Here is a 14,080-nt window from a genome sequence, read left to right on the forward strand (position 1 = left end):
ATTCCACAACCTCCCTGGGCAATTTATTCCAGTGTTTAACCACCCGGACAGGTAGGAACTTTTTCCTAATGTCCAACCTAAACCTCCCTTGCTGCAGTTTAAGCCCATTGCTTCTTGTTCTATCCTCAGAGGCCGAGATGAACGAGTTTTCTCCCTCCTCCTTGTGACACCCTTTTAGATACCTGAAAACGGCTCTCATGTCCCCGCTCAATCTTCTCTTTGCTAAACTAAACAAACCCAATTCTTTCAGTCGTCCCTCCTAGCTCCTGTTCTCTAGACCTTGCATCATTCTTGTTGCTCTTCTCTGGACCCTCTCCAATTTCTCCACATCCTTCTTGAAATGCGGTGCCCAGAACTGGACACAAGACTCCAACTGAGCGCAGAGCAGAGCGGAAGAATGACTTCCCGGCTGTGTCTAGACTGGCAAGTTTGCGGAAAAACTTGCCAGCTGTCTACACTGGCCGCTTGAATTTCCACAAGAACACTGACGATCTCATGTAAGAAATCAGGGCTTCTTGCGGAAATACGATGCTGCTCCCGTTCGGGCAAAAGTCCTTTTGTGCAAAACTTTTGCACATAAGGGTCACTGTAGACAGCTCAGATTTGTTTTGTGCAAAAAAGCCCCGATCGCGAAAATGGCGATCGGAGCTTTTTTGCGCAAAACCGCGTCTAGATTGGCACAGACGCTTTTCCCCAAAAAGTGCTTTTGCGGAAAAGCGTCCTGCCAATCTAGCCGCTCTTTTCTGCAAATGCTTTAAACGGAAAACGTTTCCGTTAAAAGCATTTGCGGAAAATCATGCCAGTGTAGACGTACCCTTCATGTCTTGCTCACAACACACCTGTTAATGCATCCTAGAATCAGGTTTACTTTTTTTGGCAACAGCATCACACTGCTGACTCCTATTCAGCTTGTGTTTCACTACAACCCCTAGATCTCTTTCTGCCGAACTCCTTCCTAGACAGTCGCTTCCCGTTCTGTGTGTGTGAAACTAATTGCTCCTTCCGAGAGACATCTGGGAGGTTATGTCCACACCCCTGAAATGTGGAGAAAAGGGAAGGTACCTTTGACAGCGCTCGGTTAGTTTTGTACTTTTCGCACCCCAAACCGTCATCGTCTGCTCGGCGACACTGAAGTTGTTGAAACAAAAGTGTTGCAACGGGAGAAAAAAAATGGCATGTCGGAAAACGAAATCACGGCAGGACATGTAATTTTTTTTAAAGGGGTACTTTATTAAAAAAAAAATTGAGAAACACAGGTCCACACCATCCCTGGCCAACCTGCTCTTAAATATTTCCAGCAATGGAGACTCCACAACCGCCCCTTAAGCAAATTATTCCAGTGTTTAACCACCCAGACAGACAGGAATTCTTTCCTTATGTCCAACCTCAACTTTCCTTGCTGCAGTTTAAGCCCATTGCTTGTCCTGTCTTCAGAGTTCCACGGAGAACAATTTTTCTCCCTCCTTGTGACACCCTTTTCGAAACCTGAAAACGGCTCTCCTGTCCCCTCTCGGTCTGCTCCTTTCCAGACGAAACAAGCCCAATTCTTTCAGTCGTCCCTCCTAGCTCCTGTTCTCTAGAACTTGCCTCGTTCTCGTTGCTCTTCTCCGGCCCCTCTCCGATTTCTCCACTGCTTTCCTGAAATGTGGGCCCAGACCTGGACACATGACTCCAGCGGAGGGCTGACCAGAGCATAACTCCTGGTGGCACGAGGGGGGAACCCGAGACCCCCCACCTTAGGGGCTGGTGGGGAAGAATTCCAGAGGGACCCAAGGCCGTGTATACCTGAGTCTGCAGAAAGCCTGCCCCATTGCTCCTTGATGTAGGGGGACCTACCTTCACCCCAATAGAGGTTAACTCTGAAACATCACTGCTCTGGGGTACTCCCCCCTGTTGCTCTTGTCGTTTGGGGTACACCGGACTCTCCTATGGGGCTGGCGATATGGAGGGGCAGGGGATCTTTTGATGAAATCACACACCATGGGCTTGGCTCTAGCAAAGGTATGTGCGCACCCGCCTCCCCTCCACCTACACTGACCCTCAGACCTGTGTCCTCTCAGCTCCACCACCTGAAGGTGCCTTCCCTTGCTCCGGCTAACGGCCACCTACCCGGCCCTCCTTCCTGCGGCACACCGTCAACCTGTGGAACTCCTCGCCAGAGGATGCGGTGAAGGCTAGACCTTTAACAGGGTTCAAAAAGGAGCTAGATAGATTCATGGGGGTTCGGTCCATGGTGTGTTCCCTCCCTCTGGGGCACCTGGAATTGGCCATTAAAATTTGTCCTTAATTACTTAGATCGTGTCTACACACGGACGTCGCCCGGGTTTAACTTAATTCGGTTGAAAAACCAGTTTAGACCCGGGCTACGTCAACTTGTCAACTTGTGTCTAGGGATATAAAATCCCATGTCAGTAGTTAACCGATTCAACGGGGCGGGGCTGTGTAAACCAAATTCAGCACGTCCACACTTCAAGCTGCACCGGTTGAACTAAATCGCTTGGAATTGTCTACTATAGGCCTCGTTTACATACAAAAATTAGGCCCGTTTTTCCATACTGATAGAATCAACGCAACGTCCACCCGTCCTCCCACCCCCGAGGTGGACGAGGTTACGTCAGGCTGCGTCTACACGATGTACTCTGGAGTAGACGCCGCATCTGATGACGGAAGTCGTTTTCTTCACCGTCTCCCCCTTCGATATTTGCCAGGTCAACGCTCCCTTCTCTCGGCCTACGGGCATAGACCAACGTTGGTTTGGTTTTTTCCACCCCCCAACAAACAAAGGTCAAAACCAAGGTACTTTTAGTGGAATGGCCACACCTGGAAGGAAGGGAAACAGCTAAAGGGAGCTGTAGCGATCGACCCACCGGCGTTTGATTTCTCATGCCTGCTTAGACATGCTCAATCGATCTTTGAGCAATCTCCCGACAACTCCACCAAGTAAGCACGTTCACTTCAGCTATTCTAGTCCCATAGCTATAGTTGTGTAGGTGAGATCGACAGGGTGGAGTGGTGTAGGCTGGGTAGCCTTTTTGCAAACCAATTTGTACGCCACGATGTTTCAGGAGGTCAGAGAAACACGCCTGGCTACGTCACGATGTTTTTAAGCTAGAGAACGGAGGTCAAAGAAACACGCCCACCACTTGGAGGGGACGGTGTGGAGGTGTAGCTGTAGGGGCAGTTGAAATAGCTCGTCACGTGGGAAAGTCGTGGGCTGTTCATGGGCTCCGGGTTGACACTTTTAACTGAAAAGAGAGAACGGTCGCTCTCTGCCATGGGAGAGCCCACACAAATGTTCTGCAGAAGTCCCGGATTTATCTGAACCAGCCCTGAGCTAGATCTACAACAGTCCTGGTCACATTACCGAGACTCTGTTCCGATGAAAACCAGGCTGTATGTCGAACCAGGCCACGGTACCCTGGAGTCGGAAAGACTGATCAAACTACAGTCTAGTTTATTGGCCTCCAGTGGAAAGCACGTCACAAGTAAACCATGGTCTACCACGCAGGGGGGTCGTACCCCCCCGCCGCTCCCCAGTGACTAATTTCTAGCTCTTTAGAATTCAGGGATGGCGGATGCTCACGGGTTAATATACGGTGATCCTCCGAGATCAGTGGGGTGGGAGGCAACAAATAGGTGACGCTCACATGTTGAGGGGGTGCCGGGGCATAGCGTAAATGTGACACTCTGAGTGGGTGCGGTGGGATACTCTGTTTGCTAAGGCTCCCCCTCCCCTTCCTTAGGGGGCGCTATAGAAACCAATTCCCCTCCACGGTGCTGTGTAAATTCATTCCCATGGCACAGGGAATACGGTCCGACTGTCAGGCCGACTGTCACGTTTACACTGTTCCAATTCAGCTAGCATCCGACTGTCACAGTTACACTGTTCTCCCACCTCATTAGCCTCCCTGTGTCACATTTACATTGTTCCCCCCAGTCAGTTAGCATCCAAGTGTCATTATACTGTTCCACCCCTGCACTGGCCTCCCTGTGTCACATTTATACTGTTCCCCTGCCCCATTAGCCTCCCTTTGTCAAATTTATACGGTTCCCTCATGCCCCTGGCCTCCATGTGTCACATTTATACGGTTTCCCCACCCGGTTAGCCTCCCCGTGTCACATTTATACTGTTCCCTCATGCCCCTGGCCTCCCTGTGTCACATTTATACTGTTCCCCTACCCCGTTAGCCTCCCTGTGTCACATTTATACTGTTCCCCTACCCCATTAGCCTCCCTGTGTCACATTTATACTGTTCCCCTACCCCGTTAGCCTCCCTGTGTCACATTTATACTGTTCCCCTACCCCATTAGCCTCCCTGTGTCACATTTATACTGTTCCCTCATGCCCCTGGCCTCCCTGTGTCACATTTATACTGTTCCCCTACCCCGTTAGCCTCCCTGTGTCACATTTATACTGTTCCCCTACCCCGTTAGCCTCCCTGTGTCACATTTATACTGTTCCCCCACCCCGTTAGCCTCCCTGTATCACATTTATACTGTTCCCCCGCCCCGTTAGCCTCCCTGTGTCACATTTATACTGTTCCCCTACCCCGTTAGCCTCCCTGTGTCACATTTATACTGTTCCCCTACCCCATTAGCCTCCCTGTGTCACATTTATACTGTTCCCCTACCCCGTTAGCCTCCCTGTGTCACATTTATACTGTTCCCCTACCCCATTAGCCTCCCTGTGTCACATTTATACTGTTCCCCTACCCCGTTAGCCTCCCTGTATCACATTTATACTGTTCCCCCGCCCCGTTAGCCTCCCTGTGTCACATTTATACTGTTCCCCCGCCCCGTTAGCTTCCCTGTGTCACATTTATACTGTTCCCCTGCCCCTTTAGCCTCCCTGTGTCACATTTATACTGTTCCCCCGCCCCGTTAGCCTCCCTGTATCACATTTATACTGTTCCCCCGCCCCGTTAGCCTCCCTGTGTCACATTTATACTGTTCCCCTACCCCGTTAGCCTCCCTGTGTCACATTTATACTGTTCCCCTACCCCATTAGCCTCCCTGTGTCACATTTATACTGTTCCCCTACCCCGTTAGCCTCCCTGTGTCACATTTATACTGTTCCCCTACCCCATTAGCCTCCCTGTGTCACATTTATACTGTTCCCCTACCCCGTTAGCCTCCCTGTATCACATTTATACTGTTCCCCCGCCCCGTTAGCCTCCCTGTGTCACATTTATACTGTTCCCCCGCCCCGTTAGCTTCCCTGTGTCACATTTATACTGTTCCCCTGCCCCTTTAGCCTCCCTGTGTCACATTTATACTGTTCCCCCGCCCCGTTAGCATCCCTGTGTCACATTTATACTGTTCCCCTGCCCCTTTAGCCTCCCTGTGTCACATTTATACTGTTCCCCTGCCCCTTTAGCCTCCCTGTGTCACATTTATACTGTTCCCCTACCCCGTTAGCCTCCCTGTGTCACATTTATACTGTTCCCCTACCCCTAGCCTCCCTGTGTCACATTTATACTGTTCCCCTACCCCGTTAGCCTCCCTGTGTCACATTTATACTGTTCCTCTACCCCTAGCCTCCCTGTGTCACATTTATACTGTTCCCCCGCCCCATTAGCCTCCCTGTGTCACATTTATACTGTTCCCCTACCCCGTTAGCCTCCCTGTGTCACATTTATACTCTTCCTCCACCCCGTTGGCCTCCCTGTGTCACATTTATACTGTTCCCCTGCCCCTTTAGCCTCTCTGTGTCACATTTATACTGTTCCCCCGCCCCATTAGCCTCCCTGTGTCACATTTATACTGTTCCCCTACCCCGTTGGCCTCCCTGTGTCACATTTATACTCTTCCTCCACCCCGTTGGCCTCCCTGTGTCACATTTATACGGTTCCCTGACTCTATGTGTGTCACATGTACACCGTTCCCCTGCCCTGCCAAGCCTCACACGTACACAGTCCCTTTAGCCTCCGGGCACGGCATCATCCCGTCCCTCGCCTCCCCGCCAGCCGTCACGCTGACTCGGTTTCCCCCTCCCGGCTCCCTCCGCCCCGCCGCTCCGTCCGGGCGCCCCCTCCGGGCGCCTCGTCCCCGTGGCCGCTCTGGTGCTTGGCCAGGTTGGCCCGCCGGGCGAAGCCCTTCCCGCAGCGGGGGCACGTGTGCGGCTTCCCGCCCCGGCGGGGCTGGGGGGCGAGGCCGGGGTCGGGCCGCCGGGCCAGGTGGCCGCGCCGGTGCTTGGCGAGGTGGGAGCTCTGGCTGAAGGCCTCCCCGCACTCGGGGCAGGGGAAGGGCTTCTCGCCGGTGTGGACGCGCCGGTGGCGCTCCAGGTGGGAGGCCCAGGCGAAGCCCTTGCCGCAGTCGCCGCACTTGTAGCTCTTCTCGGCGGCGTGGCCCTGCCGGTGGGCCAGGAAGGCGGCCCCGTCCCCGAAGCGCTTGCCGCAGTCCCCGCACTTGTAGGGCCGGTCGGGGGAGTGGGTCTTGCGGTGCTGCAGCAGGTGGGCCTTCTGGGCGAAGCGCTCGCCGCAGCTGGGGCAGGGGAAGGGGCGCTCGCCGGTGTGGACGCGCCGGTGCCGGGCCAGGTGGGAGGCCCAGACGAAGCCCTTGCCGCAGTCGCCGCAGCGGTGGGCCCGCTCCCGCCGGTGGGCCCGCTGGTGCCGGGCCAGGGCCGGGCCGGCCCGGAAGCTCTTCCCGCAGTCGCCGCAGCGCAGCGGCTTCTTGCCCTGGTGGGTGCGCGAGTGGCGGGCCAGGTCCGAGCCCTGGCCGAAGCTCTTGCCGCAGTGCGGGCAGCGGTGCGGGCGCTCGCCGGTGTGGCCGCGCCGGTGCTTGGCGAGGTGGGCGCTCTGGCTGAAGGCCTCCCCGCACTCGGGGCAGGGGAAGGGCTTCTCGCCGGTGTGGACGCGCCGGTGGCGGGCCAGGTGGGAGGCCCAGACGAAGCCCTTGCCGCAGACGCCGCAGGTGTGGGGCTTGGCGGCCGCGTGGCCCTGCCCGTGGGCCGCCAGCTCCTCGGCCCGGGCGAAGCGCTTGCCGCAGTCCCCGCACTTGTGGGGCCGGTCGCTGGCGTGGGTGCGCCGGTGCTGCAGCAGGTGGGAGCTCTGGCTGTAGCTCTCCCCGCACTCGGGGCAGCGGAAGGGGCGCTCGCCGGTGTGGACCCGCCGGTGCCGCGCCAGGTGGGAGGCCCAGCGGAAGCGCTTGCCGCAGTCCTGGCAGCCGAAGGGCGTGGCCCGCTCCGCCCCCGGCGGGCTGCCTTTCCGGCAGGCCCCGCAGCGAGCCGGCGGCCTCGGGCCTCCGCCGAGCTGCGTGGCTTTGTCCCGCTTCTCCCCGGCCGGGGCGCTCCCCGGGCACGGCTCCTGCTCCTCCTCCTCCTCCTCTTCCTCCTCCTCGGCGTCCTCCTCCTCCTCCGCCCCACGGTGGCTCACCAGGCCGTCCGCTGCCGGGACAAAGGCAGAGAGCAGCTAAGCGTGAGTCCTGGGGCATTGGGGAGTCCTGCCCCGGACCGGGATGTTGGGGGCACCCAGATTTCCCCAAAGAAGAGAGGAAGGGGAAGGGAGCAGCAGCCAGGCACAGCGGCCAAGGCCAGGGGCCCCCGAGGGAGGGAACCGAACGGGGAATCCTCAGGCGATCCCTCCCGTCGCCCGTTCCCAGCGCCTGACAAACAGAGGCAACCGGACACCATCCCTGCCCAGCCTGGCTCACAAGTGTTGACTTTAATGAATATATCGAGCTTTTTTTCCGAACTCTGGCCTTCCCCGCATCCTGTGGCGAGGAGTTCCGCAGGTCGGCTGTGCGCTGGGTTTGCCTGGCTTGTTCTAAACCCGCTGCCTACTAGTTCCCTGGTTCTTGTGTGATAGGAAGCAGTAAACCATTTTTCCTTAGTGGGCCTCAGCCTCCCTGATTGAATTAACCTCGTTATCTCTAGCCTGATTCTGGCCTGCGGATTTATACCTGCCTCTGGAAACTTCCACTCCATGCATCGGACGAAGCGGGTCTTTGCCCACGAAAGCTCACGCTCCAATCCCTCTGTGAGTCTATAAGGTGCCACAGGACTCCGTGTGGCTTTTCCTTAGTCACTTTCTCACCCCCGTCACCTTTTATAGCCCTCTCTCCTCTCCCCGCCTGGGTCTCCCTCTTTGCTCAGCTGAAAAGCCCCGGGTTTTTACATCTCTCCGCATCGGACCGCCCTTCCCGAAATCAAATCTTTTTTGTGGTCCTAAAATGCGGCAATTTCCTCGGGAGCCGTGGGACGTTTGACGGCTTCCCAGGCTTCCCAGGCTGCCGCCCCATTGTTTCTCCTCCCTCGCCCCGTCCCCGGGAGAAGGAGCGGCTGTCGGTAGGGAGGAGGGACGGGACGGAAAGTCTCCTCACCCAGGGACATCAGGGTCTCGTAGCTCTCCTGCATGACATCCCGGTACAGGGCCCTCTGGCGCGGGTCCAGCAGCACCCAGGGCTCCATGGTGACCGTCCGCCTGTTCTAACGTCGCCGGCGACTGTAACGACAAACGTGCCCGGCTCGGTACCGATTGCATCGGACGCACGCGTCCCCTTGGGGAAGCAATAGGCCCAGTGCCCGGTGAGCTAAGGCAACCCGATCCTATCCACCCCCCGATTTCTTAGTCTTATATACGCACTCTTTGGGGGGGGGAGGGAAGTGTTGCAATGCTCCCTCCCATTTTTCCATCCACCGGAGGATTTGTTGGGGCGCAGAATAATTTTTTTGAACGTGCGCCAAAGCACAGGCAAATGTGCACCACCCATAGACAGAAAACCAGGGGGCACTCTCCCCATCAGCTCGGCTAATCACGTAGAGGGCACGCCGCTCACAAGACAGAACTCTGCCGAGTGGCAGGCTGAGGGGAAGCCACAGGGATGTAGAAAGATGTTTTTCCCCATCCATGTGTGGAATAATTTTTTTTCAAGGCCTGCCATATGTGCACCACCCATAGAAGGAAAAGCCAGGCATGCCACTCAGAAGGAAAAGCTCTGCCGAGTTGCGGGGTGGGGGGAAGCCGCAGGGAGTAAGAAAGGTTTTTTTCCTCCTATCCATGTGCGGAATAATTTTTTGCAACATGCACCAAGGCCTACCAAATCTGCACCACCCACAGAAGGAAAAGCCGGGCATGCTGCTCACACGGAAAAGCTCTGCCGAGTTGCGGCGTGGGGGGGAAGCCGCAGGAATTTAGATTTCCCGCCTCGCCCCAGGGATGGGGAGAAAGACTCAGGGTACGAGCAGGCCCAGCTGGGAAGAGGCAGAAAGAGACCCGAGGGGCAGGTGGGAGATGCCTGAAGAGGGGGCAGTGTGTACTGCAGAGGAGGACGGGACAAACGGACTGATCTAAGGAGGGGCTGTTTAGTACCGTGCGGGAAAGCTCCTCCCTCTGGCCGCCCCATCCCGGCAGGTGCGCTCAGTCCCGTGTGCGTTTAACCAGCTCACCGATTAAGTGGGATCCAGGCCAGGCCGGCAGAGTAGGGTGACGGGAGAGGTTTGGGAAGGGGTGTGACATCCTCATCCCGCCCGGTGCCTTGCCGACTGACGCTAGGCCTGAGGTCGGCGATAAAAAACCTGCCAGCCCACGGGGTCGGTCCACCAGCACCTCCACAGGAATCAGCCGCGCCCTTCCCGGACAACGGAAGCCACGTAACGTGGGTGTCCCCGTCCGGGGCCACTTCCCGCGGCTCCCGTTGGCTGCGAACGGCAGCCAACCAGAGGTCGGGGCAAACAAAAGGATGTTTTCCTTTGCTCGGCGTGCCGTTAACCTGTGGAACGCCTCGCCAGAGGACGCGGTGAAGACTAGAACTTTAACAGGGATCCAAAAAAGAGCTAGATCCATTCATGGAGGTTAGATCCATCAATGGCGATGAGCCAGGATGGGTAGGGAGGGTATCCCTGAGCTCTGTGTGTCTGGAAATGGGCGACAGGAGAGGGATCATGTGAGGTTACGTGTTGTGATCCTCGCACCCGGTAAATGGCACCGACCGTCGCGCCGGGCCTGAGCTCCTCCAGCGAGCCCGGCTCCCGCTTACACCAAGGGGCCAGCCCTCGGCCCGCCCGTCTTCACCCGAGCCCCACCGGCGGAGCTAGGCGGGTACACGAACCCCCTAGTCCCGGCAGAGCCCGCCCCTCCCCCCAGGACGGAAGCCCCCCAAACTTTTTGAAGTCCTGCCAGGGAGCAGACCCTGCGGCTAGGGAGAGAGGGCACCCCCCCCGCCCACATCCTTACTGCACCCCCCTCCACCCGCAACCCCCTGCTGCCTGTGACCCCAGCCCCTCCCCCCATTATCTGGTAACACCCTGGGCCCCCAGGGGGCTTCTAGGGGCCTCCCCACCCTCTCCTTGCGTGGGGGGAGGTTTCTCCTTTCCAGGCCTGGGGGGGCAACCCCCAGAGGGGAATCCTCTCGCCATGACGTCACGGGCAGGGCACGTCACCCAGAGCGTGGCCCAACGGGGGGGGGCGCTTGGGGAACCCCCCCTCCCCGTGACCCGCATAGCCTCTGTCCCCGGGGCACTGGGAGACGCGCGCCCTGGTGCGCCCGGGCGCAGCGCTGTAGCCGGGTGGGGACCCAGTTCGCGTCCCGGCCCGGCCCTGCGCCCGGGGCGCGCCCCTCACCTGCAGCCGGCGGCGCCGGGGCGGGGGGTCTCGGGGCACAATGGGGCCGGGGACCCCGCCAGCCGCCGCCCCCCCTCCTCCCCCTTCTCCGCCCCCTCTCGCTCCGGAAACCAAAGCCCGGTATCCGGGCCGTGGAAACCCGAGCGCGCCAGCCGAAGCCGGAGCGAGAGCCCTCTAGAGGCAGCCGAGACACAAGCCGCCTCGCTGGGATCCCCGGGCCACGCCAGCCGCCCCGGGAAACTGAGGCACGGAGCGGGGAAAGTGCGTGGCTCTGGGTGTGTCCGGTACATTAAAGGATGGTCGGCAAACCTGAACGCGACACACGTCCCGATTTGTCCGAAATAAAACTGGGGACATCCAGAATAAGGCCCGAAACAGGGACCGTCCCAACTCACCCCGGCCGGTCACCTTCTTTGTGTGTCTCCCACCATGCGCCTGAACCCTGACCCCGTCCCCCTGGTTTCTCTGAGAGGAGAAATCCCCATAGACCCGTCAAATAGACCACGGTGGGTGGCTCTTTCGGGGAACACGTCTGCCCCCCTGGCTTCGGAGGCCAGAGTCCTTGGGGGTGGGTTAGGCTACTTTTCAACGCCCCCTCTTGTGGGTCTATGCAAGATCGGAGTTTACCAGTGTGCCCGGACTGCAGCGAGTACCAGGGCGGTGGAAAATCCGGTGTCATCGCTGAACCGGCTCAACCCAAACCTGTCTGCGGCGGGACCCTCAGGACCAGAGCAGCCCCTGGTCCGCGCCAGACCCCACCGGTTCCCCAGAACCGTAACGGGCGATGCTTACCGGTGAATCGGTTAATCCTTCCCCTAACTAGCACCAAGGCCCCCTGATCCGTGAGTTTGCCAACTGTGTGAAGGGATTTACCTAATTCCTTCTCTAGGCCTGGTCTTACTTTAGACATTTTTTATCTGCTTTCTAAAATAAGCAATCTTCCCCCGACCCCTTCCAGCAGGGTTGGCAACCCACCGAAATTTCATTTACGGACAAAACGGGAAACATTTACGGCCAGACGCATTTTTTTACGGCCATCATTTTTCTACTATATTAAGATGACGTAAATGGCACAAAGTGGAGAGTCGCGGTTGTCGTTCACACATCAGAAGAACAAGACGCTATTGAACTCACTTTCATTGAGTTAGTCACCGACCTGGAAGTTTTCCACTTTGGGGTCGTACCTCCGGACACCGACAGCTCAACAACTCAAACGTCCAATTTCCGCTGCGCCGCAGGAAAATGGTGGAAGCAGCACAGAAGACGTGGAATCGCTGGCGAAGAATTGCTGGTTTTGGAAATTGTATCGCACTTTTACAAAATTTACCGACACCTACGTTTTTTATGGACTTTACGGACACGTCCAATTTTGGCTCACATTCTACGGATGGCCTGTAAATTTATTGATGGTTGGTAACCCTGGCCTCCCATGTCAACGACGTTCATTCGTCAGAGCACAAAATACTATTCGGGCACATGACTTCCACAGCAATTTACAAACTGCTGGGAAAATAGACAAGTTGGATTTTTTTCTTTTGGAAATCAGTACTGGATGGTCCCATAGGATGAGAGGCTAAAGCGACTGGGACTTTTAAGTGGGTCTGGCCCACGAAAGCTCATCATCTAATAAACCATCTTGTTAGTCTTTAAAGTGCTACATAGTCCTGCATTTTGCTGGGACTTTTCAGTTTGGAAAAGAGGAGACTGAGGGGGGATATGATAGAGGTCTATAAAATCATGAGTGGTGTGGAGAGGGCGGATAAAGAAAAGTTATTTATTAGTTCTCATAATAGAAGAACTAGAGGACACCAAATGAAATTAGTAGGGAGCAGGTTTAAAATGCATAAAAGAAAGTTCTTCTTCACACAGCGTGTAGTTAATCTGTGGAACTCCTCGCCAGGGGAGGCTGTGAAGGCTAGAACTAGAACAGAGTTTAAAGAGAAGCTAGATAATTTCATGGAGGTTAGGTCCATAAAAGGCTATTAGCCAGGGGATAAAATGGTGTCCTTGGCCTCTGTTTGTCGATGGCAGGAGACAAATCGCTTGATCATTGTCTTCAGTCCACCCCTTCCGGGGCACCTGGTGCTGGCCACTGTGGGCAGACAGGATACTGGGCTAGATGGACCTTTGGTCTGACCCAGTACGGCCGTTCTTATGGCTCTGAGACGGGATGCCAGGGACCGATCCGGCTGGGCAATTGTGGTGTTTCTCAGGCGCTGTTCAACAGGAGTTCGTGGGGCAGAATTTGGCCCCGGGGACATAGGAGACTCAGAAATCACTCAGCAATGAAAGAACTTCCCGGGGTCTTGCTTTGCTCTAGTTCCTGTAGCAAGGAAGCCACGGCAGTAGGCATGGGTGGTGGATGAAGGCCCAGCTGAAGAAGACAAGTCTTAGCCCCGCCCCTTCCACCCAGGCCCCGCCCCCTTTATCCCAGGCCCCGCCCCCTTCAGCAACCTACCTTCCCCCCCGTGTAGACCCAAGACCTGCCCAACCTCAGTTGCTCATAAAAACATCAGTGGCGCCAAATTGGGTTAGCCCAAAGGTCCACTCAGCCCAGGATCTCGTTGGTCCACGGCAGCCAATGCCAGGTGTCCCAGAGGGAGGGAACAGAACTGGGAATCCTCCCGTGATTCCTACCCCCGTGGCCCGTTCCCAGACAAACACGGATAGGGCACCCGCCCGACCCATCCTGGCTAACAGCCACTGATAGACGCAACCTCTATGAATCTATCTAGCTCTTTTTTGAACCCTGCTAAAATCTTAAGTCTTCACACCATCCCTGAAACGATCTAGCTTCTCTTTAAACTCTGTTCTAGTCCTAGCCTTCACAGCCTCCTCCGGCGAGGAGTTCCACAGGTTGACTGTGCGCCACTTCCTTTGGTTTGTTTTCAACCTGCTGCCTCTTCGTTTCATTGAATGGCCACTAGCTTTTATCGTGTGGGAGTAAATCAATCACTTTTCCTGAATCACTTTTTCCACGCCTCATGATTTTATAGACCTCTCCTATCCCCCCTTCGTCTCCTCTTTTCCAAGCTGAAAACTCCCCGTCTCTTTAATCTCTCCTCCTAGGGGACCCGTTCCAAACCCCTCCGCATTTTCGTTACCCTTTTCTGAACCTTTTCCAATGGCAAGAGAGCTTTTCTGGGATGAGGAGACCACGTCTGCACGCCGGATTCAAGACGTGGCGTATCATGGATATATCCAAAGGCGATAAGAGATTCTCTGTCTTAGTCGCTATCCCTATTGTAATGATTCCTCTGTTTTCTTCACTCTTTTCTAATCCCTGTCTGCCTAGATGCCCCAGGCAGGTTCCGGACTCGGGTGCGCCAGGCGCTGTACAAACCCAGCACTTGCAGACAGAGTTCACAGTCTCAGCGGCAGGCAGGAGTCAGCCAACGGAGACGGACGGACAGGCCCGGAGGAAACCCCTGGCCTCTTGCCACCCCCACACCTCCCCAAAGCTCTGCCCCAACTCCTGCCCCTTTCCTTAGCCTCCTCCCCCCCCATATCCCCAATGCCCT

At 56.5% G+C, this 14,080-nt stretch overlaps 1 protein-coding gene across 1 annotated transcript in view; it reads right to left on the reverse strand.

Moving 5' to 3' along the window:
* Window positions 1-5,586: 5,586 nt before the first annotated feature.
* LOC102447889 (uncharacterized) overlaps window positions 5,587-14,080 on the reverse strand; it is a 97,756-nt gene continuing 89,262 nt past the window's right edge. The window contains exons 4-5 of the mRNA XM_075913353.1: window positions 8,320-8,425; window positions 5,587-7,384 (exon numbers count right to left, since the gene is read on the reverse strand). Coding sequence (XP_075769468.1) covers window positions 5,970-7,384; window positions 8,320-8,425 — 1,521 coding nt within the window. The 3' untranslated portion in view covers window positions 5,587-5,969. The remainder of the gene's footprint in view (window positions 7,385-8,319; window positions 8,426-14,080) is intronic.

Source organism: Pelodiscus sinensis, chromosome 32 (genome assembly GCF_049634645.1).
Source record: "Pelodiscus sinensis isolate JC-2024 chromosome 32, ASM4963464v1, whole genome shotgun sequence".
Taxonomy (NCBI): domain Eukaryota; kingdom Metazoa; phylum Chordata; order Testudines; family Trionychidae; genus Pelodiscus; species Pelodiscus sinensis.